Source organism: Misgurnus anguillicaudatus, chromosome 7 (assembly GCF_027580225.2).
Source record: "Misgurnus anguillicaudatus chromosome 7, ASM2758022v2, whole genome shotgun sequence".
NCBI classification, from domain to species: domain Eukaryota; kingdom Metazoa; phylum Chordata; class Actinopteri; order Cypriniformes; family Cobitidae; genus Misgurnus; species Misgurnus anguillicaudatus.
Window position 1 is genome coordinate 21,206,356 of NC_073343.2, and position 17,451 is coordinate 21,223,806.

Sequence of the window (17,451 nt, forward strand, 5' to 3'; positions counted from 1 at the left end):
ACAGACAACACCATCGCACATCTGTATAAAAGTGAAATAAACGCATATTGACCTTGTGGGTTTTTGTGAGAGGAGTTTTTTAAAGGCTGGAGAAATTATCTGTAAAAAAAGAAGTAGGCTAATTCCTTCCACACACAGCAGATATTTATATGTGACATGGTGGCTTGATATATTTTATTAATTTCTTATTGTTTTATGTGGTATTTATTTATTTATTTAATAGACCATCTTACAGTTATTGACAATAATGAGCCTAAAAGCTCATGTAGTTGTCAAACAGATGTTAAAACAACAACAAAAAATATGTAACTTATGATTTCAATCGCTGACATGACATTACTCAGTCAATATTAAAGAGATCAAGTTTATATTTTCACAAAATGTTCTTTACATTATGTAGGATGATTTTATGTGGAAAACAGTAAATCACAAATAAATGTTTCAGCTGGGTTTTCACAGGCATGGTCACACTTATCTTTAATCTTTGTTTAAGAATGTTGCATTTTCTCTAAATATTTGATTACTGTATTTCTCAATAAAATTTACAATGCGCAATAAATTATCTTAGCTGCAGACATTGTAAGTCTCTATAAATACTGTTAATTGTGGACAAAACAATAGCAAAATAAATAGTTCTGTATTATTAAATTGCAGAATTTTTTTTTTGAATAGCTACAGTAGGTTGGATTGTATGTTTGGTGCGAAATGGGTAAGGTGGGGTCCCGACCTCCTATTCTTTCATAGGGCCTAAAATTGCTAGCGGCGCCCCTGACTATAACACACCCCCATGGCATTGTTCCTGCCTTTGTTCACACAGGACGGGTTCCAGAAATGTTACGTCAGTGTTACTAGGTCCGCTTTATGGAAGCAATGCCAGAATAAATTACAGGACGTGAATGCATTCACACAGAAGGCACACTGGCAGTTTTCTGGGAATTTTCTGGGATCAGGTGACCTCTTTTTTTGAGGGCGCACAATGCGAAGTTCGTCACAACATGTATATAGTCTGTCATGTGTGTGGTTCGTAATTTCAAAATATGTGTTTGGTGCGTCGAGTGAACTTGTGTGCATCACATGTTTTGTCAAAATAAGTGCCTGCTGAGGACACGTCTAAAGGGTTTATGATTAAAGAGACGCTTGCGTTTTCCAGATACTCGCATAATCTCATGCGTAATCAAAGTTTACTGTTAAGCTGTCTTGCTTGTACTTTTTGAACGTGAGCGTCTCTTTTATCATAAACAGTTTTGATGCATGTGCAGCAGGCACTTACCTTGACAAAACATGTGATGCACATGGTTCACATGAAGCAACAAACACAAGTTTTGAAAACATGAGCAACACACATGACACTCCAAACACATATTTTGAATTTGCGCCCCTCGGAAGAGCAGTCACGAGCCCCCACTGGAAATGGGTTTAACTAATTTGATTAGTTTTCTTGCTTCATTTTAAACTGCAACACTACTCTTTTGTTTTCACTACCAAGTTCTTACAGCATCACTGGAAGTAAACTGTATCATTTGTATTTCAAAGAGAAAGTAAATGGTCTTGCTGTGTGGTTATGTAACACAATGTCAGTAACTGCAGACTGAGCAAAAATTTCATTATCTCTATATGGTTGAAAATGTATTTGGAGTTTTTGTTGTTCAGCTTGATGGGTCCCAGTTTTGGGACAGTGATTAAATGTTTGTCGCTTTGGCTCTGGTGGAGTCTGGCATCAGGATTAATTGCCAGCTTTTGTTATTGTAGAACTCAAATAATTGTTTACCTACTAAATGTAACATAGCAAACGTTCCTTTGTCACACATTACCCAAGGGTTTTATTTGAGTTGGTTAATTTGTCAAACAATTATTAGAGTAGATAAATAGTAAAATCTGTTTACCAAGTAATTGTGCCTTAGGGTCCATTTACATGACACAGTGTTCAACTAAAAACTGAAAGGTTTTTATGTGTTGGTTGTTTTTGGTTGATGATGAAGGAATATTGTTTATTAGTTAGCAGTTACTGTATGTTTTTTACGTGACTGGGTGCTTTTAGGGTCACATGGAAGGAGAAGTATGTGGTCTTGCCACTCACCCTCATCTGCCGCTGTGTGCCACTGTGAGCGACGATAAGACTCTGCGCATATGGGACCTTTCGCCCAGCCACTGCATGCTTGCTGTTCGCAAACTCAAGAAAGGTAAGCAGGTCATTCCGGTATTGCACTAGAACAGTGGTCAGTGGTCTCCAACATGGTGTCTGTGAGTTGCCTGCCAAAGCACATTCTATTAATAGCCTGAATTTAAAACATGTATTTATTAAATATTTTTTTATATTAGCTTAAATTCTTTTATGCATGTTAACATTTTAAACAATGAGAAAAGTTTTGAGTAGACTATATTAAAAAAGTAGCCCTCCAGATTGTTTTATCCATATCCAACCTTGCTCACAAAAGGTTGGAGACCTCTAAACCAGAATATATCAACCACTGCTTTGAGTTGTCACTGAGGTTATAGCAAAACATTCACAACATAAAAAGCTGGGTTCTTTAAACCCCTGGTTGGGTAAAATATGAACTGCTGATTTACATTTACCTAGGTTAAAGTTCGTATTTAACCCAGCCATGGGTTAAAACAATATAGCACAGTGTTTGTTCATATTTTTTACAGTGTACAGAGGGCCCAAATTTAAAAAACTCTTTTGTCACTTAAAAACATAAGAAAGTCAATCTAATAGATGTCAATAGATTTTTTTTCGGAACTATATAGTATTATTTTTTCCTACTATGGAAGTCAATGGGGCTTTTGATCGGTTTGATTACAAACATTCTTCAAAATTTTGGGGTGAACTATCCTTTTAAAGGGATACTCCAGCCAAATATCAAAATTACCCCATGATTTATTCACCCTCAAGCAATCCGAGATACACGTTTAGGGTTATTTTAGTAAATATCCTTGTTCTTCCAAGCTTCATAATGGTAGAAAACAGGGATCAGGGAACAATTTCTTATTTAAACCCCCAAAAAGTGGTAATCCAATGGGTTAATAAAGATCTTCTGTGGGTAATCAATGAGATTGTATGAGAAAAATATCCATATTTCAAACTTTATTAACTGTAAAAACTATCTTCCGGTAATGGTGCCATCTTAGACTCATGCGAAAGTTTTAGTGTACTGATTGCTCGTTGCCATGTGTACGTTGGGGTCAAGATGGTGTCGTAACCAGAAGCTAGTTATTATTGTTTATAAAGTTTAAAATATGGATATTTTCTTACAATATGACATCAGTTATCCACAAAAGACCTTTATTAACCCCTTAGAGCTCTGTGGATTACTTATGTGTAGGATGGATGCACTTTTTGGGCTTCAAAGTCAGAAGTTGTTCCCTGATCCCTGTTTACTCCCATTATAAGCTTGAAAAAGCAAGGACATTTATTTTAGTAACTCCAGATGTGTTTGTCTGAAAGATGATGGACATAATTAGAGGTGGGGGAAAAATCTATTCATAGATGACGTGGACGATTCTGAATCGATTCACAAATGTCAAAAATCGATTTTCTACCATCAAGTGGTCGGGAGTGTGCTAACGCTTCAGACTCAAATATAGAGCGGAAGTATATACGCAGTTGTAAGGTATCTGAAAAAAATAGTTCCACTATAGCAAATAACATGGATTGAAATCATACATTGCGCCGATATATTTGTTTTTACTCATCACTAACACAACGAACCACTCGGTGAGTAGCACAGTTTTGAAAATGAACATTAAGTGTTGTTTTAATTACATGTTTTTGCATGGCCATTGACTTCCATTCTGAAGCAGTCAAGAGACGCTTCTAAACGAGTCAAAAAGTCAAGACACGACCCATTGTCAAAATTTCAGTGTCCATCATTGTAGTTCATCCAAAACAAACCAGAAATGAGACTCAAAGTGTTAAATACCGGAATTATCCTTTAACAATGGCCTTTACTTTAATAAGTGATGATGATATTACGTTAGATAGCTAATAGTTAAACTAGCATTCTGTCTGTCATCGGATATAAGACGTGTCTAAAGTATGTGTAAACAGGCAGGACAAAAAATCGGATATGGTCAAAAGATCTGTGTATTAAGATTTGAAGTGTAAATGCAGCCTAAAAGTTGGAGATTTGTTTAGTTGCTCATTTTTGTGTGTCCTGAAGCTCATTGTCCATCATCGCCACCTATCTTAAAGGTGTGAAATAGCTGAAGGACAAAAATTGTTTCGTCCTTGATGTGAATGCACGGTTTGTTGGCAATTCGCTCGTTTTATCACATCCCTGGCAGTGTGTAAAAGCTTTTACTCTATCTGTACTCTTCTTGCTGAATACACAGTTCGTATTAGAAGAATCTGTATGCCAAGCATGGCCTACTACACAATGATTGACCTCTTTATTCTTCAGAAACTTAATATGCACAGAAAAATATAACTTAAGTGAAGAACACTCAACATGTAAATTAGCCCCAAGAGCATATTGATTGTCTGAAGTCATAAGGATGGCTGAAATAGTGTTGTAGAGGAATTAGCATTTATACAAAAGATACTCAACAACGCATTCACCCAAATTTGACATTTCGATCATCATTTTCTCACCCTCATGTTGTTTTAAAGCTGTGTGACTCTTGTCAAATGGTGACATTTAGCTGAATCATTGATGTGACACCTTGTCCTCACCATATGTACCACAATAAGATTCCAGAAACAAGCAAGTTGTCTGTCCACACCAGATGTGGTGCAACTATAAGACTTGACAAAATCAATACAAAGTTGTTAAACAATCTTTCCATGCTACATGCTATAAAAACGTTTTCGTCTGTTAGGAGGTCGATGTTGCTGCTTCTCACCGGATGGCAAAGCGCTGGCAGTGGGCCTGAGTGATGGCAGCTTCCTCATTGTTAACGCGGACACTCTGGAAGACCTGGTGTCATTTCATCATCGTAAAGATCTCATATCCGAAATCCGCTTCTCTCCTGGTAAGTTAACATGCTTATATTGCTACACAAGCTTGGTATGTGACTAGGCATGGGCCGGTATAAGTTTCTGGCGGTATGATAACCTTTACCAAAAATACCACAGTTTCATGGTGTTGCGGTATTGCCATTGCAACACTAAAATTTGTTATTTGTAAAAAAAAAGCCTTTAAATTATAATATGCTTACAAAAATATATATAATATTTTCGTAATGTAATAGATGTAAACATCAAATCAATCACATGACAATGATTTAATGAATTTTGAATAAACACAGCTCATACCTCGGAGACGGTATCACAGAACAGTTTAGTGGTTTTGAAACCTGGACTTTTTAAAACCTTAGTATACCTTAAAACCGGTAACCGGCCCATGCCTATATGTGACTATAGCACTGACAACAGAAGCATACTTAAATGTATCTACTCGGTTCAGCAGGAAAGTATGAAATATTTTTGTACTGTACTTTGGCATATGCTAATGCAAGAACATTTTGGAAACGTATTAGCATATTAATACGTATTTGGTCAATGGGTAGAGCTAAAGATTAAGCTTCTTTGTAACAGTAACAGGGAAGTATTTGGCCGTGGCATCAGCCGACAGCTTTGTGGACATATACAACGTGATGAGCAGCAAGAGGGTTGGCGTGTGTAAAGGATCCATGAACTACATCACCCATCTGGACTGGGACAAGAGAGGTGAGAATATCAAAGTGCAGAATGAATCGACAGTGTTAAATACATATGTCATCCATTTTCAGTGAATCATGCCATTTAAAGAAAAACACCACCGTTTTCCAATATTTTACTATGTTCTTACCTCAACTTAGACAAATTAATACATACCTATATTTTTTCAATACGTGCACTTAATCGTTGTACCGCGCGTCGTGAATGTGTTAGCATTTAGCCTAGCCCCATTCATTCCTTAGGATCCAAACAGGGATGAATTTAGAAGCCACCAAACACTTCCATGTTTTCCCTATTTAAAGACTGTTAGATGAGTAGTTAGTTACACAAGTAAGAAAAACTTGATTCGTTTTTCATTAAAAATGATCATTGTATTAACAACAATCAGTTTGTTTACTGCCTGTCAGTGACTAACTTCTTACATCGTAAACATTTGTTCAGTGTCTCTGTTTTCTGACTTTAGGGAAGCTTTTGCAGGTGAACACATCAGCAAAGGAGCAGTTCTTTTTCGAGGCACCCCGTGGGAAGAAACAAACAATTGCCTCCACAGAGGTACTGTATGGATCCTGAGCATCTCTCTGTGTCACCCTGGGAGAGCCAAGGGCACTCTTAAGGTCAAGAACATGCCCCACTTTTCATTAGCTTTACTCTAAATTTGGAGACAGGGAATTAGGCCATGTTTAGAGCCACTTGTACACTGGGACAGTGAACAACACTTATCTTAATAACTTAAGATTTAGTAAAAGCTTGAAGCCCTTCAAAGCTTTTGATCTTCTGCTGTTAGCTAATTGCCCAGTTTCTGTTGGAGGCATTCTGGACACAGTCCATGTTAAATTGCATTTCATTCTTGACATAAATGGTGCTATTCATAATTCTTCAAAGATTTTTGTTCAATTCAAGTTATAAAATATCTATTTTTGATACATTAATTATACAACCCCAAATCAGAAAAAGTTGGGACACTGTAGAAATTGTATGTAAAAAAGTAATGGAATAATTTACAAATCTCATAAACTTATATTTTATTCACAGTAGAATATAGATAACATATCAAATGTTGAAAGTGATACAATTTGAAATGTCATGCCAAATATTGGCTCATTTTGGATTCATAAGAGCTACACATTCCAAAAAAAGTTGGGATAGGTAGCAATAAGAGGCCAGCAAATGTAAATGTACATATAAGGAACAGTTGAAGGACCAATTTGCAATTTATTAGGTCAATTGTCAACATGATTGGGTATAAAAAGAGCCTCTCAGAGTGGCGGTGTCTCTCAGAGGTCAAGATGGGCAGAGAATCACCAATTCCCCCAATGCTGCAGCGAACAATAGTTTTCTGAGTTTCTCAGAGAAAAATTGCAAAGAGATTGAAGTTATCATCATCTACAGTGCATAATATCATTCAAAGGTTTAGAGAATCTGGAACAATCTCTGTGCGTAAGGGTCAAGGCTGAAAAACCATACTGGATGCCCGTGGGCTCTTAGACGGCACTGCATCACATACAGGAATGCTACTGTAATGGAAATCACAACATGGGCTCTGAAATACTTCCAGAAAACATTGTTGGTGAACACAATCCACCATGCCATTCGCCGTTGCCGGCTAAAACTCTATAGATCAAAAAAGAAGCCATATCTAAACATGATCCAAAAGCACAGGCGTTTCCCTGTGCAAGGCTCATTTAAAATGGACTTTGGCAAAGTGGAAAACTGTTCTGTGGTCCAGCGAATCAAAATTTTAAGTTCTTTTTGGAAAACTGGGATGCCATTTAATCCGGACTAAAGAGGACAATGACAAACCAAGTTGTTATAAGCGCTCATTTCAGAAACCTCCATCACTGATGGTTTGGGGTTGCATGAGTGTGTGTGGCATGTGCCGCTTACACATCTGGAAAGGCACCATCAATGCTGAAAGGTTTATCCAAGTTCTAGAACAACATATGCTCCCATTCAGACATTGTCTCTTTCAGGGAAGACCTTGCATTTTCCAACATGACAATGCCAGACCACATACTGCATCAATTCCAACATCATGGCTGCATAGAAGAAGGATCCGGGTACTGAAATGGCCAGCGTGCAGTCCAGATCTGTCACCCACAGAAAACATTTGGTGCATCATAAAGAGGAAGATGCGACAAAGAAGACCTAAGACAGTTGAGCAACTAGAAGTCTGTATTAGACAAGAAAAGGACAACATTCCTATTCCTAAACATTGGTCCTCCTCCAGCTGTTCCTTATATATACATTTAACTTTTCCGGCCTCTTATTGCTACCTGTCCCAACTTTTTTTGGAATGTGTAGCTCTCATGAAATCCAAAATGAGCCAATATTTGGCATGACATTTCAAAATGTATCACTTTCAACTAGGCCCGGGACTTTAACGCATTAATTAAGATTAATTAATTACACAAAAAATAACGCGTTAAACATTTTAACGCATTTTAATCGCACTTATTAATAGAGTCATTCGTAAATGCTGCAGACCCTGTTTTAGTTCGAGAACTCCTGGTTGTGATGCAGTGTAAATAAAAGTAGACGGAACCTAAACGAACAGCTGATTTTAACGTGACAACGCATCAATTTCAAAGTAAAAATGATTTATTCTGGTAAATGGAGGTTTGCAACGGAGGTTTTGCCCAATAAACATCTACCAACAAACTACAGATTATTTTAACATGTATCCTAATGTCTGTTATATGTTAATGTTTGAGTATTGTTGGGTTTAAATATTGTTGTAATGTTGTTTTGTTTCAATTTAATTAGCTTATTACGAGTTTAATTTAAGTTTTGTTTGCTACTTTAAAACGAATTTCGTTTCAAATAATTTGTCTCGTAATTATAAACAATGTTTTGTTGTTAGGTTTTGTGAATATAAATTAAAAAGAACATTAAAAGCAACACCGTGCATCTCATTGATGCATATGCTACCGAATGCCAAAACATGCATCACTTACTTTTCAAAAAATCAGCCTGGCAGTGCCCAGAAGTTAAATTTTCACGCGCATTTAGAGCATACTGTAGCAGCACGTTTGATTTGCGGTGTGCTTAAGACTTTTAAAAATCAACTTCATATTAATTTTAATAGGCTACTTTGACGGAGGACACGCACAGAGAACAGCGATGGCAGGTAAAGGAAAAAAGTTAACCGAATAGAGTCAGTTTGTAAGAACATTTTTAAATTGACTATAAGATCATCAATATGAACTCTGAACAATGAACTATTATAAACATAACAGCAAGAAAAGCTGAAGAGGAACTCGCAACATTAAAGCAATAAGCATTTATGTAGGCTAAAGCTATATATGGGTGATTCTCACGAAACCATTGAAACACCACGGCACTAATGATTTTAGCTTTAAAATGTGTAATATAGTAACATTAAAAAGCATCAGAATTAACACAATACTGTGTTCTACCTTGCACAATGTGTGATTTCAACATAAGAATTTATAATTGGAAATTTTATCTCATTTTCTGCTGATATTCTCATTACCGCAATGTGTCCGGCTGTGTTTGAACATGCGTTATGTTGTAATTTAATCAAATTAACACAAAAATATTAAGAAAAAAATTAATGGATGTTTTGCTAGACTACTTTAGATGACAGAAAAAAATATTTACTGAATATTCATGTATAATAATAATGAAGAAAAATTAGGAAAATGATGTGTCCATGCCTGATGTTCTCATCCTCCGCAACACTTTTTGAGAACAGTTTAAGCACACATACAGAATTTTAATAAAGGTTGATTTTGAGTGACCAAGCACATGGACCAGTTACTTCAAGATGGCTACCAGGTAAGATCATTTTTTACAGTTAATTTGAAATATTGTCTTGTCAGAATGCTTACACGACATTTTGATTATCATTACCGCAACAGATGCTTATTAAATGTTAATTTAATTAATAGAAGCATAATACTTTGATTTTAAATGCATGTGCAGAATCTCCAAATTATGTTCTTTCAGGTTTGTAATGTCATTTTGAAAATATGTCAGTGTTGATGTTTTCTGACTGTTGCGGTAATGAGATTTTTTAGGACTACTTTTTTAAATTATGTTACAAAAAGTGTTAAATTATAAGTAAACGTTTTTAAATTAATGTTCCCATTTACTCCAGACTTTGTTTTTCAATGTCTGGTGGGAAAAAAAGTAAATTTAAGCAATTTTTACATTTTCATGCTTGACATTTTTAAAACCAAGTTTTCGTGAGAATCACCCATATCACCTCTTATTTTTTTAAATTTAGTTAAGTTTCAATGGTAACACTAAAGGCGCGTACATTATGCAGCGCTTTTCACATCCGAATCCCACTTAAGAAACCTATAAACGATGTGCAACTTAAAAAATATATTATGCACATTTTTATATATTTTAATTTTAATATAGGCTATATAGTATATTATGTTTTGTTGTTTTTATACGCGAGGTGGGGCATCCGCGCACATAGGTACCAGAACACAGACAGTCAAAACCTGAGAAGTCCCGAACCCTGCAATATTAAACAAACTACTTTAAGAAATGCGGGCCAGGAAGCGGGTCGGGTATAATATATATTTTTTTTTCTTTGCGGTCCGAGTTGCGGGCGGGTTGTTTATACATTGACCCGCGCATCACTGGTAAGTGTCGATAAGAGCATGGTTGTGTGTAAGATATAGTAGGGTAGGAAGGTGGGGTTCACCTGCACCCGAAATGTATATTTTTTTAACCTAGTTTGTTGTAATCCTTAAGGTGTCTAGAAAAGGAATTTTGATGTTCCCCATGCAAATTATTGTCCCATGTGTGATTTTTTGTATCATCTTTTGTGTCCGTGCTTGATTTTCGGCTGTGAAAAAGGAAAACTTTAAATCAACAGAATCTGTACAATACATTCTACAGACACAATCCACCCCATTTCCTCTTCGTCTTTGCACGAGGAATTGATAGATATGAGGATTGTCATGATTAGATGATGTATAATGCATAAAAACTCAAATAAACACAAAAAAATGTAAATAAAATTGTGACATTGGATCACTGGAACTCCTCCCCTATGGACCCTATTGATATATGTCTTCTAACTTTTGTATTTTTACAGTCTGTAAGATGTCTAATAAACAAACGTTGATGATCCACACCTGACATATTGTCACGTGTATGTCTTTTCTGGCTATATTGGTTGCCTCCCTGGATTTCCAAAAAAAAGCAAAAAAGAACATTTACATAACATCTTTTTCAAACTGGTATATATTTGTAATGCTTCAGGTGTCTGATAAACATATTCCACATTAAAATATTGTGCCAAGTTTTTTATTTAGATTGGAATCAATTTGAAACTTAGAGCAATAAGTGTGGTCGAAAGTTAATAACTCTGAAGGCCTTCAGAAAGTCCAGACTTAGCAAGCCCAAAATACAAAAAAAGCTGTTTGGAGTAATCCAGTGCCACACTGTATCAGTGCTGGCCCATCTTCCCAGCTTATCTTTTTTTGCAATTGATGCATGCTAATCATCCTCAAAAAAAGAGAAGAGTGATATCGATGGTGAGTCTGAAAAATATTCTCCTCTACCAAGTTTGAAGCTGCCTTGAAGACATTAAGGAAAAATAAAGTCAACACTGTTATACTATAATAGCTAATTGGCTAGTTGGTGATCATTGCTAATCATGCCCAAGTCAAAGAAACACAAAGAAGAAAATGATAGTGAGTCTGAAGAGTTTAATCCTGCTACAAAGAAATCCAAGAGAGATGATGGTGTCGAATAATAATAATAATAATAATTTGTTACATTTATATTGCGCTTTCCGGCAGCACTCAAAGCGATTTACATATGAAAGGGGGATTCTCCTCAACCACCACCAATGTGCAGCATCCACCTGGATGATGCGATGGCAGCCATATTGCGCCAGAACACCCATCACACACCAGCTTATTATTGGAGAGGAGACAGAGTGATATAGCCAATTAGTATGGGGGGATGATTAGTAGGCCAACGGGCAAGTTTGGCCAGGATGCCGGGGCACACCCCTACTCTTTTTCGAAAGACATCCTGGGATTTTTAATGACCACAGAGAGTCAGGACCTTGGTTTAACGTCTCATCCGAAGGACCACACTGATGGCCATGTGAGAAGGACTATGTGAGATACCTCAGTTGGATTCAACCCAGGAGGAGACTGACAACCGGTTGTTCTGTACTTGCTGTATGCCGCTCAACTGGGGCACAAGGTGGCTGTGGTGAGGACTGCAGACACAGACATTTTCTTTATCCTCCTAAACCACGCCCAATCCGTCCCGCTGACCATCTACGTCGACATTGGGATCGGAAAGCACAGGCAGATCCTAAATGTCAGCGAACTGGCGGAATGTAAGGGGGCAGACTACTGCACAATACTCGGCCTCTACATCTTCACAGGAAAAGCTTTACAAGTACCTTTAGTGGCAAAGGGAAGGTTGGGGGTCTGAAAAAGCTGCAGAGTAATCCAAGTACCATGCAGCCTTCAAGTGAGTTTTTTCAAGGCAGATATTCTGTAGCATGTAATGGCAATTACAGTTTTTTACAGATGCTAGGACACATTTCTCAATACATAGGTCACTTTTGCAAAACTCTTCACACAGTTCTCCTAACCATCTTTCAGCTTGGCAAACCAAGGTGGATCTGTCCGGGCTCCCGCCCTGCAGAGACAACCTGGTCCCACACATCAACTGTGTCAACCACCGTCTGGCCATCTACAAGAGAGCAGCCACACCGATATTCTGGTGTCCCAAGCCCCATGATCCTGGCCAAGGCTGGGAAAAGACTGAAGAGGGTACTCTGGAACCAGTGTGGTCTTGTGGACCTATCCTCCCCACTTCACTCACTGGCTTGCTGGAGGAAACAGTTGAGGAGATGGATGGAGATGGTGAAGACGACGAGGAGCAAGAGATCGATTATGAAGACCTGGGCTGTTTCTCAATGCCAAGAACGCAAAGAACGGACTTGCGTCCTTGTGGAGATTGAACTTGCCAGGCGACCTCGGAAGAACGAACTCAGAAGGTCGCTAGAACACAGAACGCACTTATGAGAATTGAGATGTGTGCGATCTTCCTGTTGGTCACCTGACCTCCGCCATTGTTTTGCCTCAATGACTTCTGGGGCGTAAAGCGATTTCAGCGCGCAAGTCTGCACTCGATGCATCCTCGATATCAAGAACACATCCGGGTATTTTCATGCGTCCTCTGTACTTGCGTTCTTGAGAATTGGAATGAACTTCGACTGTTAATGATGACGTAGAGCGAGGACACGAGAACGCAAGATCGTTGAAGATCGCATATTGAGAAACAGCCCTGCTGTATAATGAATAGACTTCATTGCCCTTGACCTTTTGACCTTTGATTAGAATCACTTTTTTCTATTTCAGTTTATTCTAATGGGGATTTGTTATACCCTATATATACACATATTTGACTATATGAGTGGTTTTCTCTTTTGTTTCTATAAATATAATACCAAAATAACGGTTTGAATAGTAACTCCTTATTATGGAAGATGTTCAGTTGGACCAACATGTGACAATATTTTAAGTAGGGATCATCAACATTTGCTTCTTAGACATCCTAAAGACTGTAAAAATACAAAAGTTAGAAAACATATATCAATAGGGTCCATAGGGGAGAAATTCCACTGATCCAAGGTCACAGATTTTTTTTAATTATTTGTGTTTATTTAAGTTTTAATGCACCATACATCATCAATCATGACAATCCTCATATCTATCAATTCCTTATGCAAAGATTAAGAGAAATGGGGTGGATTGTGTCTGTAGGATGTATTGTTCAGATTCTATGTAGATTTAAAGTTTACATTTTTCACAGCCGAATATCAAGCACGGTCACAAAAGATGGTACAAAAAATCACATATGGGACAATAATTTGCATGGGGAACATCAAAATTCCTTTACTAGACACCTTAAGGATTACAAAAAACTAGGTTAAAAAAATATACCTTTCGGGTGCAGGTGAACCCCCCCTTCCTACCAGACTAATATGCAACAAGGAATTCACATATCACCGCAGCACATCGAGCCTCAAGTATAATCTCAATGCAAAACATACAGCAGCTAGCGTGGACGTTAGCCCGACTCCGGGTACAACGACTTGGTTGAACAAAAATAAACAATATTTTGTTAAGCTTATGTATTCAGTCATTATTCATAAAAATCCATGTAAAAATACTTCTTAATGTTCTCAGGTCAAATATTTATATGAGATTAAAATGCGATTAATTTAGATTAATTAATTACAAAGCCTCTAATTAATTAGATTAATTTTTTTAATCGAGTCCCGGCCCTACTTTCAACATTTGATATGTTATCTATATTCTATTGTGAATGGAGTGTAGGTTTGTGAGATTTGTAGTTTATTCCATTACTTTTTTACTCACAATTCCTACGGTGTCCCAACCTTTTCTGATTTGGGGTTGTACATACCGTGTTGATTAAACATTGTTGTCATTATTATAAATAGTTCCTATTTTCGTGTTTTATTAAGTCTGGATTTTGATGATAAACCTCAATTTCTGTCCTCAGGTGGAGAAGATTGACTGGAGCACCTGGACATGTGTGGTTGGAAGTTCCTGTGAGGGAATCTGGCCCGTGGTCAGTGAAGTAACTGAAGTAACTTCTGCATGTCTTACCAGTGACAAGAAGTTGCTAGCCACTGGAGATGACCTTGGATATGTCAAGCTCTTCAAATACCCAGTCAAGGTTAAGAAAATCTTATCATTATTGGTGATTGCTAAGACCAGTTTTACTATTGCTTTTATGCCTTAGCATTCACCCAGAACACCCTAGCAACCACATAGCAATGCACTAAAACATTGAAAATTTGTGCCACCCTCTTGGACAACTTGGTATATAAAGCAAAACTATGTAAATTAACTTTGGTGTGTTTCATATAGGGGCGGTTTCCCGGACAGGGTTTAGATTTATCCAAGACTAAGCCTTAGTTATATTAGGACCTTTAAGTAGTTATTACAAACAAACCTTACAAAAAACAATACTGGTGTTCATCTTGAAACAAAACAATGGCAGTTGATATGTCAAGGTATTTTTAAATCAAGGCTGCTCAAACATGCATTTTTATCTGGGAATTGTATAACTGTGCGTTCACACCAGATGCGGAAGAGGCGGCAAAAACACGCTATTCACGCGTAGTTGGATGCTTGAACATTTCGCGTTTACTCGCAGAAATTTGCATCATGGGAGGGGCTTCTTCTGCCTCCGCTCGCTTCCTGTAATCACATCACTACTAGAGCAAGCTCCTGATTGGTTAACGCGGGGCAAATATCAACCAAAGTGCCAATTTTTCAACCTGCGCTGATCTTTAAATGCAAAGAAAGCTTCTGTTCCCCTCCCCGTATGCAAAGTACGGGGTGGGGCGTTTACACATGTGCTTTGGACTACATCAAAACGTGTCTCTGCCAGAAGTTTGAACTACACGCTCATAAGACGGAGTCTGTGAGCGGTTATAGTTGGGGGCGTAATCAATGTGACATCACATTGCTAGGGGATCCCCAACAGCCTGTTTTGTGTGACTGTTGCGATTTAAAGGAGATTACACAAAGAATAATAGATGGATTTGTATAGACGGTTTCATCGGACGCACGTGCGCTGACGCGATACACGTCTGGATCCGAACTTTACTTCCGGTTTCTCTTTTTTTAATGGTCTGACTAGCTAAACTGATCTCTTGAACAAATGCCTCGTCCAAAATAACAAATGTTTTGGTTTCCTAGGTAATCTATGCGTTGTTTTTTTGCTTGTAATATAAATAAACTACTTTGTTGTTATTTATTCTTAGCGGAGTTTACCCGAAGTTACGTGCAGACCACGACAGCCGCTTGTTTATGTTGTTAATGCTGAAACTGTCTATAAAAATATATAGTATAAGTATAATAATGTATAAACATTTAAAAGTGCATTTTGTAGGTTGGGGGGCTTTAAAACTGAGGATAGCCTCTTGTCATATAAAAAATGAGTCTTTCTCTTAAGATAAATTGTAATCTATTTACATGCCTTTCAGCAAGGACTACCAAGTTAACCTAATTAATATTCATGAGTCAAGCTACCATGTTTAAGTCAAGGTTCATAATATTGCTCTTTTTCAGTGCAATTATAAAAGACACTATTTTTTGTAGACATTTTAATGCCACTCTTTTTGGATGTTCTTCACTTAAATTGTTCCTACATGCCCTCTAACATAAACTTTATCTTAATAGGGAAAGTATGCAAAGTTCAAACGATATATGGCTCACAGCACCCATGTGACCAATGTGCGCTGGTCACACGACGACTCCCTGCTGGCGTCAGTCGGCGGCTCCGACACCTGTCTGATGATCTGGAGCCATGAGACCGAGAGCTGTCGAGAGGCGAGACAGTGTGACAGCGAGGAATCAGACATCGAAAGCGAAGATGATGGAGGTGAGAAATGAAGGTCATTCAGCTTATGAGAACAATTGCTACTATCACCTGCTGTCATCTGGTATTACAGTGAGTTGCTATCCATCATATAACACAATCTTAATTTAAAGGCCTTTTTTTAGGATATGAAATTGAAATATTTCTCCACTCACTCTTTTCTCTCTATATCGATCTTCTCTTTCTTTGTAGGGTACGACAGTGATGTAACTCGAGAGAATGAGATCATCTATATAATTAAAGCCTTATCCTCAAATTATCGACCTATGACAGGGGTGAAGCCACACTTACAGCAAAAAGAGCCATCAGCAGATGAAAGGTAACCTCTTTTGGAATCAATAAATGACAGCCAATGCGGCATGTGAAGTGTTGTGAATGCTGTTTGGGGTCTCTTTTTCTTTTGCCTTTACTTTTCTTTCTGTTGTGTCACACAATCTTTAAAGAAATGATAGTTACAAATTTATAATTCCTTATTGTGACAAGCTTTTAAACAGGGTTTATTTAAAAGTTTTTACTGGTGTAAAAATGGCATGCTTTGCACTCAAGTTAGGACGACCAAAAGTTGTGTTTGCACAGATTATTTTTGAATCACTGGAGTTATAATCGTCGCTGCCCGATGAAACTCACGTATGTCCAAAACGGTTACTTTTCAGGAAGTGAAAAAAACACTGTATATCAAAAGCAGTTAAATGTAGCGTTGTCATACTTGGTACGGCATCTTTACATGTAACCATATTCTTGCCAGTGTAATGATATAATCCACATTTGACCAAAATTTAGTTTAAATGGACATACGTGCATATTTTACAGTAACTGTGGTCGATACGTGTTCTTCCGATCATTAATTAGAATGCCCAAGTCGCGTTTCATATTGACAGATGAATACGCTCAGTTATGAATAGCCTACGTCTTAGTTAAATACGCTTACTTTATTTAATATTAATTATAAGTGTATTAAATGTCTCTTGCAAGCTATGAAGGGACAATGAATCAATACACTGACATGGTAATGTTAGACAGCAGGGGCGTCAGTTTGTGTTGAAAAGTGGTGGGGACAAAAGATCAGATAAAAACATTATTGCAGGACGGGGAAAACATTGAATAACGGCGCATCAAAAATGGGCATAGCGTAGGCTAGTCAACAACAAGAAAATACTCAGCATAAAACCCTCAGCAATGTCGACTGCACACATGTAACAGTCCCTGCAACACCAGCTCAACCGAACAATGCAAAAGCACCATACCGTAGAAACAGCAGCGCATTTAATAAATGATTACAATGAATTTCATTACATATGTACAAGAAAACACACCATAAGCATACAACGCAACATATGTGACCCTGGACCACAAAACCAGCT

General features: G+C 37.5%; 1 protein-coding gene across 1 annotated transcript in view; it reads left to right on the forward strand.

Annotated features, from left to right (window-relative positions):
- Positions 1-17,451, forward strand: part of LOC141365335 (echinoderm microtubule-associated protein-like 5) — a 145,422-nt gene that overhangs the window by 93,887 nt on the left and 34,084 nt on the right. Inside the window, 7 exon segments of the mRNA XM_073869567.1 lie at positions 2,039-2,180; positions 4,819-4,971; positions 5,537-5,668; positions 6,123-6,211; positions 14,201-14,377; positions 15,892-16,093; positions 16,283-16,409. Of these exon segments, the coding sequence (XP_073725668.1) occupies positions 2,039-2,180; positions 4,819-4,971; positions 5,537-5,668; positions 6,123-6,211; positions 14,201-14,377; positions 15,892-16,093; positions 16,283-16,409 (1,022 nt within the window).